At 46.4% G+C, this 12500-nt stretch overlaps 1 protein-coding gene across 15 annotated transcripts in view; it reads left to right on the forward strand.

Moving 5' to 3' along the window:
* Positions 1-696: 696 nt before the first annotated feature.
* Lrrk (Leucine-rich repeat kinase) overlaps positions 697-12500 on the forward strand; it is a 46443-nt gene continuing 34639 nt past the window's right edge. For all 15 annotated transcript variants that reach the window (XM_086554922.1, XM_086554920.1, XM_086554923.1 and 12 more), the window contains exons 1-2: positions 697-814; positions 11134-12500. The exon at positions 11134-12500 is cut by the window's right edge and continues 1526 nt beyond it. In XM_086554922.1, coding sequence (XP_086411048.1) covers positions 11158-12500 — 1343 coding nt within the window. In that variant the 5' untranslated portion in view covers positions 697-814; positions 11134-11157. The remainder of the gene's footprint in view (positions 815-11133) is intronic.

Below are 12500 nucleotides of genomic sequence, written 5' to 3' on the forward strand. Positions count from 1 at the left end.
TCAATACAGCATATCGAGGTCACCCAACTTGATACAACTACACGTTGGATATACGGTGAAAGCGGTCGTGTCACATGTCAGGTGTCAAGCTAAAGGTGTCACGTGTCAGGTGTCAAGCGCGAGGTGTCACACTTTGTCGCGGATTGTTAGCACTGTGACCTTGGGAGTTGAGAAAGAGGAGAAGGAAGGAAAAAAAAGGAAGAAGGTGCAGGAAGAAGAAGAGGAAGACGAGGAAGAACCAGGGGAGAAGGAGCAGGAGGAAGAAGATGAATATCTCGCAGATTCTCGCTGGGTCTCGTAGATTGCGTTTTTGTCTTCTTTTTCTCTTCTTCTTCTTCTTCTTCTTCTTCTTCTTCTTCTTCTTCTTGTCTTCTTCCATTATTCTCTTCCTTTTTTATTTATCTTATGGGTTAGATCTCTGGTTGATGGAATAATTATTCGAGAGGTATATGAGAATGGCTAGAGAAGGGTTGATTGGTGTAAGATGCTAGTTTTATTGGTATTGTTATTAGTGTTAATGCTATTAGAGTGAGAGAGAGAGAGACGGAGACGGAGACGGAGACGGAGACGGAGACGGAGACGGAGGAGGAGGAGGAAGAGGTGGAGACGGAGAGCAAGAGCAAGAGCGAATCCCGGTGGCTGTGAGAATTAGCGTCCCGCGAGCGCACACGACACGAGGGGGGAGTGAGCCCGCCCGCCCTGCGACCGCCCCCAGTTCACGCTCTCGCCCGGAGCCTCGTCACACGCGCCCTCACGATCTCTGCCTCTTGATTGATTTGACTTTGATCGGGAATAATCTTGCGATCGCGATGATGTAATGCGTCGTGTGGTGTTTTTTTTTGTTTGTTTGTTTGTTTTTATCTTTTGGTTCGTGTGCGTTTTGTGAAAGGGGAGGGAGGGGGAGTGATTGGGATTATTTTTGGAATGATGAGTGCTCGGCTCGAAAGAAGAAGAGGAGGAGGAAAAGGAAAAGGAAAAGATAATGATGTTAGGACGAGTGTGTGTGATTTGGAAATGCAGTGGACGGGATCTGGTGGCATTCGATAGATACATTAGTGAAGGTAGAAATGGAGAGATTAAAAATGAAAGAAAGAATAGTGTGAAGCAAAAAAAAAACGACGAAGTGATTTGTTATGAAACATTGGATGTTCGTTTACCCATAATATCACGATTGCCATTTGTGTTGCGAGAGCCTCTGTGTTATGCAGTGTTACACGAGAAAGGCTAACCTCACGCTCGTGTTTAGTGGACACCGGACTGGCCAGCGTGCGGCGAGTTTTGTTTACAGCAACAACCTGTTGTGTGTCGCTCTGTTCACCACACTCCGTCCGTCCGTGTGTGTGTGTCTTCAGCGCTGTTCGTAACTCTTGTCCGATTGTACGGCCGGAGTCTGACCGATGCTCGTTGGGGTTGGAACGTTATGCTCTGGAACGGTTTACAAAATCAGTTGGGATGTTTCAAATTAGGAAGATGAAATCCATTGAGTTTCGCCACGTTTAGAAACATCGTGCGGTCTGGGTGGACAGGAATTCTGAAGTGTACAGAGGCATTTTCATACGTACACGCTCATCCGTACACTATGAAAGCGTTCACAAAATCGTTCTACTAACGCACTGTACCTGTTCACTCTGTCTTCTGTACATTCCTACTCACATTAGACATACAAACAAATGGATGTATACATGTAAATTCACACATGAATACGAGAATGCATACCCAGATATTCCGATTTATACATGGAAGTAGACAAACACATAATACTTCACATTCTCAAAGTGTTTATTTTCGTAGATCCAGTAATAACAGACTTTTAATTAGCCAAGAAACACGTGCATGCAGTCAATTTACATTTATGCCGATCTGAATTCGTACATTTACACGTATGTAAACAAATAAGAATTAATATCCTTAATAGACTTCTTTTTTCGGTAAGGACGAAAACGAACACTTTCACCAACAGCGTCAGTGTACATTAAATGCTTATTGCTATGTTTTTAAGATAAATTAATCGATAAAAGATCGATATATAAAAAGACAAACGAAATTTATTAATAAAACAGAGGGGAATGAATAGAGGAAGTTCATTTTCATCTTCGATCGACACCCACTTTAAACATTTTTTTTTTGTTCTTACGAACGCACCTGTAAGGCAATGAGCGAAAATAATCGAGAATGCGCGCTTAATCTTAATGTGCTTGACACTTTATTCAGTGAGTTTCACTTCATTCACGCGAGTTCGTTCCTGTGACGATAAGCCTACACAATATACCTCGGGCGACATAGAGTTTCCCAAGCGGGTCATCGCCCGAGTGAAGGTCGCAAAGACGGTTTTGAAGTGTTGATAGTTTTGATGATGAGGATAATGAATAAATAGTATTTGTGAGGATGATAATAAATAAGTATACACGTGAGTTTGGCTTTCTGTACATTAGAATAATAAATATAAATAAAAAATATATAGTTACATTCAGCTACAATACATCAAGACTTCTTGAATAATTCGAAACAAAGAAATCCCGATATTGTGATCCCGGGCGCCAGTCCCAAAGTGTCTGTGTCAAGGGTCGCGCCCATGGAAGTCTGGGAGGGAAGGAAGGAGGGAAAGAGGGAGGGGTGCGATGGAAAGGGGGGGGGGAGGTCATTACGTTAATCGTTGGGGGATACAGAGTGGCATAGGCCTATCGGCAGCACTGGATGGGCGTGTTTGGGTGAGTGTAAAGCTTTTGAAATGAGGGTTTGCCTATGACCATGGGCCTCTTACTTCTGTGCACCGGACGCACGTTGACACAAATTCTAAACCATAAGCATGTGAACTCACACATGTAGAGAGAGGGAGAGAGGGAGAGAGGGAGGGAGAGGGAGAGAGGGAGGGAGAGGGAGAGAGGGAGGGAGGGAGAGAGGGAAGGAGGGAGGGAAGGAGGGAGTTAGGGAGGGAGGGAGGGAGAGGGAGAGAGGGAAGGAGAGGGAGAGAGGGAGGGAGAGGGAGGGAGGGAGAGAGGGAAGGAGAGGGAGAGGGAGAGGGAGGGAGAGAGGGAAGGAGAGGGAGAGGGAGAGGGAGGGAGAGAGGGAGAGAAGGAGGGAGGGAGAGAAGGAGGGAGAGAGGGAGAGAGGGAGAGAGAGAGAGAGAGAGAGAGAGAGAGAGAGAGAGAGAGAGAGAGAGAGAGAGAGAGAGAGAGAGAGAGAGAGAGAGAGAGAGAGAGAGAGAGAGAGAGAGAGAGAGAGAAAGAGAAAGAGAAAGAGAAAGAGGGAGACAGGGAGACAGAGAGAGGGAGAAGGATAGTGAAAGTGAGTGAGAGTGAGAGTAAGAGTGAAACAGAGACAGAGAGAACCGAAACAGGCTGCGAGAGAGCGCACGAGCGCGGGTGTGCTTGGCCGACCGAATGGCAGATTAGATGTCCCGGCACACCGGCGGACGCGAGAAACAAACGCCACAGCGATAGGTGGAAAACTCCAAGATTCCTCAGCAACACGGACAGTATAGGTCGGGATGACTTTGCAGGTGATATTCATGCATTGCAAACAAGGCGGAAGGCGTGTGTGGTTTTTTTTTGTGCTCATTGCAGGAGAAGGGGTGGGGGGGTAAGGATGATGATGGGGGGGAGAGGGGTATGGTGAGAGAAGGAAAAGTGTGATGGTTAGCGTGAGGGATAAACGTGTTGTTGTTGTTGTTTGTCTTTGGACAAACAACATGGGCATACCTGGGTGATACCCAGGTATGCCTATGGGTTTGTGGGGGGTTGGGGGGGTAGTGTTGATTTTTGAAAAATCCAGATGCCGGATCTCTTAATTTTGTAAATCCAGATGAATGTTTTGTGTTATTGTGTTTATTTTTTCTTAATCTAGATGTATCTGTTGTCTTAATTTGGGGATTTCTAATCATGATGTTAACTTAGTTAGTTCGTACTTATGTCGTTTTGCGGATTCAGACATCGTTCTGGGTTAATCTCGTTAGTTGCAATTAGTTTTATGTTTGGATTTTGTTTTGCGTGTGAATATTCTGTCTTGTGTGTGTGTGTGTGTGTGTCCGTGTGCGTGTATGTATGTATATGTGTATTTTTTTTAAAGAAATCCTGACTAATGTTACCAGAAAATTTTGTTTGACATTTTTTTCATAAATATGTCAGTGCTATGTGGTAATGAGGTCACTTCGCACTTGACCTGGTTCAGTGGTGACATATTTTAAGATTTTTTTTTTAATAAGTCGCCCTCTTTTAGTTCTTTGGCGTTATATGTTTTACTGAAAATGTTTTTATTTATCTAAATGTCATTGTTTTTTTTTCATGGTCTTAGTAGTTGTTTGTTTGTTTTGTAATTATGATTTGAATTTTATATTAGTCTTTTCCTTTTCTGTAGATAATTCAGGAGAGAGGGAGAGAGAGAGAGAGAGAGAGAGAGAGAGAGAGAGAGAGAGAGAGAGAGAGAGAGAGAGAGAGAGAGAGAGAGAGAGAGAGAGAGAGAGAGAGAGAGAGAGAGGGGGGGTGAGGGGGGGATAGGGAGGAAAGGAAGAAAGAAAGAAAGAAAGAAAGGGAGAGGGGAGAGAGATAAAGATAAAGATAGAGATAGATAGCGTGTATGGGGAAGGGGATTGATGAAGAAGGGAGGGAGAGAGAGAGAGAGAGAAGAGGGGGGGGGTTAACACCTGGACTCCCTCGCACAAATAGAAAACCTATGAGTGCTAACGTTGCAAATCTTCTTAGACTTCCTTGAGACCCGAAGGCAGCTCCTGCTCTCTCTCTCTCTCTCTCTCTCTCTCTCTCTCTCTCTCTCTCTCTCTCTCTCTCTCTCTCTCTCTCTCTCTCTCTCTCTCTCTCTCTCTCTCTCTCTCTCTTCTCTCTCTCTTCTCTCTCTCTCCTTCTCTCTCTCTCTCTCTCTCTCTCTCTCTCTCTCTCTCTCTCTCTCTCTCTCTCTCTCTCTCTCTCTCTCTCTCTCTCTCTCTCTCTCTTTCTCTTCTCTCTCTCTCTTTCACTTCTCTCTCTTTCACTTCTCTCTCTCCTCTCTCTCTCTCCCACGCTCTCTCTCTCTCTCTCTCTCTCTCTCTGTTTCTCTCTCTCTCTCTCCCCCTCTCTCTCTCTCTCTCTCTCTCTCTCTCTCTCTCTCACTCTCTCTCTTCTCTCTTTCTCTTTCTCTCTCTCTTCTCTCTTTCTCTCTCTCTCTCTTTCTCTCTCCCTTCTCTCTCTCTCTTCCTCCTCTCTCTCTCTCTTTCTCTCTCTCTCTCTCTATATATATATATATATATATATATATATATATATATATATATATATATATATTATATATATTATATATCTCATCTCCTCTCACTCTCACTCTCACTTCTCTCTCTCTCTTTCTCTTTCACATTCTCTCTCTCTCTCTCTCTCTCTCTCTCCCTCTCTCTCTCTCCCTCTCCCTCTCCCTCTCTCTCCCTCTCTCTCCCTCTCCCTCCCCCCCCCCCCCCTCCCCCCCCCCTTCTCTCTCTCTCTCTCTCTCTCTCTCTCTCTCTCTCTCTCTCTCTCTCTCTCTCTCTCTCTCTCTCTCTCTCTCTCTTTCACTTCTCTCTCTCTCTCTTTCTCTTTCTCTTTCACATCTCTCTCTCTCTCTCTCTCTCTCTCTCTCTCTCTCTCTCTCTCTCTCACTTCTCTCTCTCTCTTTCTCTTTCACTTCTCTCTCTCTCTCTTTCTCTTTCACATTCTCTCTCACTCTCTCTCTTTCCCTCTCAATCACTCACTCACTCACTCTCATACTCTCTCCCTTTCTCTTCCACATTCTCTATCTATCTATCTATCTTTCTCTCTTTCTCTTTTTCTCTTTCACATTCTCTCTCTCTCTCTCTCTCTCTCTCTCTTCTCTCTTCTCTCTCTCTCTCTCTCTCTCTCTCTCTCTCTCTCTCTCTCTCTCTCTCTCTCTCTCTCTCTCTCTCTCTCTCTCTCTCTCTCCCTCTCTCCGAGTCCGCCAAGCTGAGAAAAAGCCCTTTGATCACGCCGATGTCGCGAGTAAGCCCTGCCGACTAATACCCATTTTCTCTCCCTCATTCATCTTCATCTCCATTTTCTTTTCGTCCCTCATTTGCCTTTCTCTCTCGTCACTGTCGCAGACCGTGTCATTTTCCCTCGTTCCCTTTTCTTTTTTTCTTCTAATCTGTTTATTTTTGGATTTTACTTTAGTTGGTTATTGTTATTTGACGTACCTCATTCACGTACGTTAGTTTACAAGGTCATCCATTCAGACTTCATCTTTGGTCAACTTTCCGATGGGTACTTTAGGTGTGTGACTGACGTGCCGTGCCGCGTACCCAACCCTTTAAGTCGGTTTATGTAACACGGATCTTCTATGGTGGGGGTGGGGGTGGTGGTGGGGGTGGGGGTAGGCATAAGGTCGAAATCCCCGGTTGTTGGGGTGTAGGGGGTGGGGGGAGATAGGCCCTGGGTCGAAATCCTGGTTGTTGGCAGGTGTTTGCTGGTCGAGCCTAAAGACGGTATCGCGTTTCTAGGGTTAGTGGCTACTGCTTCTTCCTGTCCCCTTCTTTCTTTTGCTTCTTCTTCTTCTTCTTCTTCTTCTTCTTCTTCTTCTTCTTCGTTATTGTTCCCTGTGGGATTCTTCCTTGTTATCTTTTTTTCCTATTCGCTAGTTTTCTTTATCTGTTTTTATTTTGTTTTTAAAGCGCATTCTTTCTGTTTCTACTTCCTTCTCTTTTTCTTCCTCCTCCTTCTCCACCATCTCTTCCAACACTTAATCCTCCTCCCCCAATTCCTCCTCCTCCTCCTCCACTTCCTCCTCCTCCTTCTCCTTCTCCACTTCCTCCTCCTCCTCCTCCTCCAATCCCCTCCTCCACTTCTTCCTCCTCCTCCTCCTCCACTTCCTCCTCCTCCTCCTCCACTTCCTCCTCCTCCTCCTCCACTTCCTCCTCCTCCTCCTCCTCCTCCTCCTCCTCCTCCTCCTCCTCCTCCTCCTCCTCCAATCCCCTCCTCCACTTCCTCCTCCCCCTCCTCCTCCACTTCCTCCTCCTCCTCCTACTACTCTTACCACCTCCGTTTCGGCCTCCATGCTTTTCTTCCTCCTTCATCTCTGCCCCTTTTTATTATCTCATCTAAACATCGCAGCCTTCTGTTCATCAGTTACTTGTTTCTTCAGGACTTTTTGCACTCGAGGTTGATAATGTTCAGTTCGGCGACATGGAAATAAAAAAAAATGAAATTTTAAAAAAGTTTTTTAAAAAACGTTCTTTATCCCTTCGTCATCGTATCTTTATTTCTTGAATTGCTAGTCTCAAAGAGGGAGGTCAACTAAGGTCGACCTTGACCCAGTGCAGCGTGAAGCCATGAGGGCGGGCGTTGTTGTCAGGCGTGGCGGATGACCGTTGGACAGCCCGCACGCGTCGGTCGGCGGCTGTCTTGCGTTTGTCGCTCGCCCCTTCGCTGCTCCGCTGGCTATCGCTGTTTCTCGTGGGTTTGGTCTGATTTCTCTCTCTCTCTCTGCTTGTCTGTCTGTCTGTCTTTTTTCTTTCTCTTTCTCTTTCTCTTTCTCTTTTTTCTCTCTCTTTTTCTCTTTCTCTCTCTCTTTTTCTCTTTCTCTCTCTCTTTTTCTCTTTCTCTCTTTTTCTCTTTCTCTCTCTCTCTCTCTCTCTCTCTCTCTCTCTCTCTCTCTCTCTCTCTCTCTCTCTCTCTCTCTCATCTTATCTGAGCTCTGCGTCCGCGCCGATGGCCAGTCACGTGTCGGATCGGAGCGCGGGCGAGAGCATCTCGTGGCGGGTGTCGCGTTTCGGCCCCGCACGAAGCCGCTGCCGCCTCCCCTGCCGCCGCTGCCGCATCCTCCGCCGCCGCCGCTGCCGCATCTTCCGCCGCCACCCGCCGCCGCCGCCGCCGCCGCTGTCGTGGGAGGAATGTTATTAGACCGACCAGCGACGCCGTGACTCTTTTCGCGAGATACCAAATGAAAAATGGCGGGGACTGCTTCTTCGTGCATTTTTTTTTTTTCTTGCTTGTTTTGGGTAGTTTGTTTTCTGTTGTAGTTTTCCCTTCGTACTCTTAGTCCGTACCCTCTCTCTTTCTTCTATTCTTCTTCTCATATTTCTTCGTCTTCTTCTTAACTGTCGTTGCGCTTGCTTACTTTCTTCATTTTCTTCTTCTTCTTCTTCTTCTTCTTCTTCTTCTTTAACGTCGCCGTGCTCGCTTACTGAGTAATATTTTTTTTAAGGGGGGGGGGGAAGGGATGTAAGTTGATATTATTATTCTTTTACATTGGTTTTATTTTTCATGCAGTTCCTGTTATCTCCTTTCATATTTTGTTCTTCCTTCCTTTCGCTTTCTTTATTTGTCTATCTACTCTTTTATCCGCTGTTGCTTTTTCTTCTATCCGTTTCGTGGTCACTTCCTGTTATTATCAACGCTTCTTTCTTGTTCTCTTTCACTTCCTGATTATCTTCGTCAATTCCGTCGCTATTGTTATTAGTATAGTCTCTTTCTTTTTTCTTTCTTTGTTATCTCCATCATCCTTCTCTGTCTTTTACCTTTATTCGTCCTCCGCTAGTCTTTGTATTCTCTCTCTCTCTCTCTCTCTCTCTCTCTCTCTCTCTCTCTCTCTCTCTATATATATATATATATATATATATATATATATATATATATATATATATATGCATGTATGTATGTATGTATGTATGTATATGTATATATATATCCTTCTACCTCCCTCTATCTCTCGCTTCCTCCCTCCCTCCCTCAATTCCTCCCTCCTACGCCCCCCCTCCCCCCTCCATTTTTTCTCCCTCTCACCCTCCATCCGCCACCCTTCTTCCCTCTCATGCATTGTTCCGTGAGCATGACTTTCCGCCCTCCTCATGTCCTCCTCTGTCACATGGTCATGAGGGCGTGCATCCTCATGCATTTCATTAGGGGATAAAGGATGACCTCACCCTTGCAGTGTGTGTGTGTGTGTGTGTGTGTGTGTGTGTGTGTGTGTGTGTGTGTGTGTGTGTGTGTGTGTGTGTGTGTGTGTGTGTGTGTGTGTGTGTGTGTGTGTGTGTGTGTGTGTGTGTGTGTGTGTGTGTGTGTGTGTGTGAGAGAGAGAGTGTGTGTGTGTGTGTGTGTGTGTGTGTGTGTGTGTGTGTGTGAGTGTGTGTGTGTGTGAGTGTACGTGTTCGTGTCCGTGCACGCGCATGTGTTGGTGTATATGTATGTGTACGAGTTACGTCATTGCTGTAACTTATCCTCTTTCCCCTTTTTGTTCCCTTTTTCTCTCCTTATTTCCGCCTTACTTCCGGTCCTCGAAATAGTCCGCCGCTCCTCGAACCGCACGCCCGTCCTTCAAGTCAGGATGTACACCACTCACTCACTCGGTCTCAAAATATGTACACAAACAGACAAGAAATGATGTGCACACGTCGCGTGTATGTATGTCTTTCTTATAATTTTTTCATGGATTTATAATGGGCTTAATCATTATTATCATCACATTAGTAACGATGAAGATTAGTGTTATCTTTATATTTATTATTTGGGTCATTATTATTCCTGTTTCAATCATTGTTGCTACCTATTTTTATCACTAATGCTTTTGTTATTATGAGGATTATTATTATTATTACTTTTGTTACCATCACCCTCATTCTTCCACGACCTAATTCATTAAAGAGATCGAAAGCCTGGCGACGCAAAGAACGGAATCTCGTGATTCAATTTGTGTCAATTCCCTTTGTGAAGTAAACAAAGAAGTCTCGTGCTGCGTTGAGTCGGCGGCCGTGACGATGCGGCTTTTTCAATAGGAAGATTTTCTTCGCCTTGCAGACAGACAGGATATTGTTGCGTGAATGTGGGCGCTCATTAACTCGGAGATGTATGTGCAAAAGCGCAGAGAGAGAGAGAGAGAGAGATTAGAACAAACCGCCAATCGCAGGCACTGCCACCTCGGCACTAAGTATCCTCCATCCACGTGGAGGATTTACTTGAGTAGTTAAAAAGGGGAGGCGGCGAACTCTCCCTTTCTCTCCCTCTCTCTCTCTCTCTCTCTCTCTCTACATATGGCTTCACGTGGAACTGTTAAACTCCTCAACAACACGGGCTTAAGGGCACCTTGGAAACCCTTAGTATAGCATCGCCGCCCGTAGTGCGATGCGGCGGTCGCCTCGCGCTGTTTCGCACTGTCGTATTTATACATATATACCTAGAACACCAGAGCTTGAGCACGGTAAAGGACTCTTGAAGGGGCGTTGCGGTGTGTGGTGTGTTTTTAATCTGTTGTGTTTGTGTTTGTGTGTTGACGGATCGTATTGTTGTCCACGAATTTGAAAATGCCCGATGCGTCATTGTTTTATTGTTTTTTTTTCTCTCTTTACAAAAAAAAAAAAAATGATTGCGTTGTGATTTATATTATAGTTTGGTGGTTGTACTTACAGGGGACGGAGATTTGTGATTAAGGGATATAGATGTGGTATTTGTGGTGTCAGTCGATGTTGAATGAGTCGCCTAGTCGGACAAACGTTTTTTTAGCTCTTTTTTTAAAGGAAATCTGCAAACGTTTTCAAGAATTGCATATCACAAGTTGTGACCTTTTGTACAGTGGGAAATGTGGCAGTGATTATTATAACTGATGTCTTATTTATACATTATGTTTTCGATAAGTTTGAATGGCATAGTAATGTGTTTGCTTTGTTGATGTTATCGTGTCATAATTCTTGAACAGTTATTGCATTTATTACTGTTGCGATGAATAATGCATTTTGTGCGCTTTGCAATATAGCTGCTATATTTTTTTTATATCAATTAGTTAATTAATTATAATTGTTATTATCATGTTTGGTCTAGTTATATATCGTTCTGGTTATTGTATTATTTTCATTATTATTATTATATTATTATTATTACTACTGTTATTATTATAATCATTTTACTATTATTATTATTAATGTTTTTGTTGTTATTATCATTATTATTATTTATGTTGTTGTTATTATTATTATTATTATTATTATTATTATTATTATTATTACTATTATTTGCATTTCCTTACTTTCACCGTGAAAAATTCCTATTGAAATACGTCTAACCCTGCGAGTGAAAGAGAGAAAATATAGGCTGCAATAAAGAAAAAGTCCGAAAAAAATTATACTTGCGAGAGTAGTGAAGTGTGGAAACGCTAAAGGCAAGGGACTCGTTTCAGGAGATCCTTTCCAGGGCCGGCGTCATGGCCGACTTTGTAGAAACAGACAGCCCGCTACCTACGCCCACGCTGCAGAGGAAGAGTGCCAGGATGAGTGCCGCCGGCGAGGGCGAGCGCCCGCCAGCCTTCGTCCGCCAGTGCTGCGTGAGGAAGAAGGCGGGCGCCGATGACGGCTCGGCGGAAGCCAAGACGCACAGGCGGAAGGCGAGGAAGAAGGAACGGACGATGGACGCCTGCGTCGCCACCTCCTACAGAACGCTGCCGGGGTCCGAGCGCGGCGTCGGTGACGTCTGCGGCACGAGGCTCAAGCACAGTCCCAAGCGGAGGAAATCCGGGGACGCCGACAGCCCGCGCAGCCCGAGAACGCCGGTCCCCGCAGGCGTGCAGAGTCCCCGGAAGGTGGCCAAGTACGGCTCCTCGCGCGCCGGCGAGGGCGAGGAGGCCAGGCCCGTGGCCAACGGGCGGCACAAAGCGAAGCACAAAGGCCTGCCTGACGGTGGCAGGCCAAACGGCGACGCGGGCCGGGGCAGGATGAGGAGGAGGTCGGAGGAGCAGCACAGCGGCCTCAGCGGCGCCAAAAAGATCATTTTCCGCAGTAGCGAAGCTCTGGATGTGGCGGCGGCGGCGGCGGCGCGGCTGGACGGCGTCGCGGAGCATGGGAACCTCGCCGGCGAGCGTTACACGACGCGCAGCGGCGAGAGCAGCGAGGACACCGACAGCGAGACGGCGGTGCTGGGTGTCAGCTACAAGCCCATTAACGTCTCCGGGGAATGCTGGCGCTTCGTCGGCGATCGCGAAAACGGAAAGACGGAATCGGCCAAGTTCCGCGAGGAGAGATTGAATAGCAAGAATTTGGCGAAGGGAGACTGGGGGCCAGCGAGGGAGAGGAGGAGGTGGAACAGCAACCACGAGAGAGGGTTCCCGGAGGAGGGTAGGATAAGCACCCTTTGGCCTAGCCTTCGGCAGGAACACAAGCAACGGGCCTCAGGTGAAATCAGAGACGGCCTGGAGGACGTTGGCACAGAAGCAGTGGAGGTGTCCCCCCAAAGCCCCAAGGCACGCACAGACTCGCTCTTTGTTCAGTCACAATTCCCAAGGAGAACCTCAGACATCCCTGTCCAGTCGTCCATCGTGAGACGGGAGTGGAAGCGTCTTTCGTCGCCACTTGCTGAGAACGGGAACGCCACTGCTCCGAACGCGCTAAATCCCCCCGGGCGAAGGCTTCCGTCCAGGGCCAGCCGCACACGCTGGTCCATGTTCGCGGACATGGACATCCCCAAGTTGCTGGCCCAGCAGAAGGACACCCTCGGCCAGATGCGCTACGGAGAGATCCTCAACAGTATCCAGATGCCAAGGAAGGCCAGCCT

This window comes from Penaeus japonicus, unplaced genomic scaffold (assembly GCF_977035675.1).
Source record: "Penaeus japonicus unplaced genomic scaffold, GWHDUDI00000001_assembly GWHDUDI00000030, whole genome shotgun sequence".
NCBI classification, from domain to species: domain Eukaryota; kingdom Metazoa; phylum Arthropoda; class Malacostraca; order Decapoda; family Penaeidae; genus Penaeus; species Penaeus japonicus.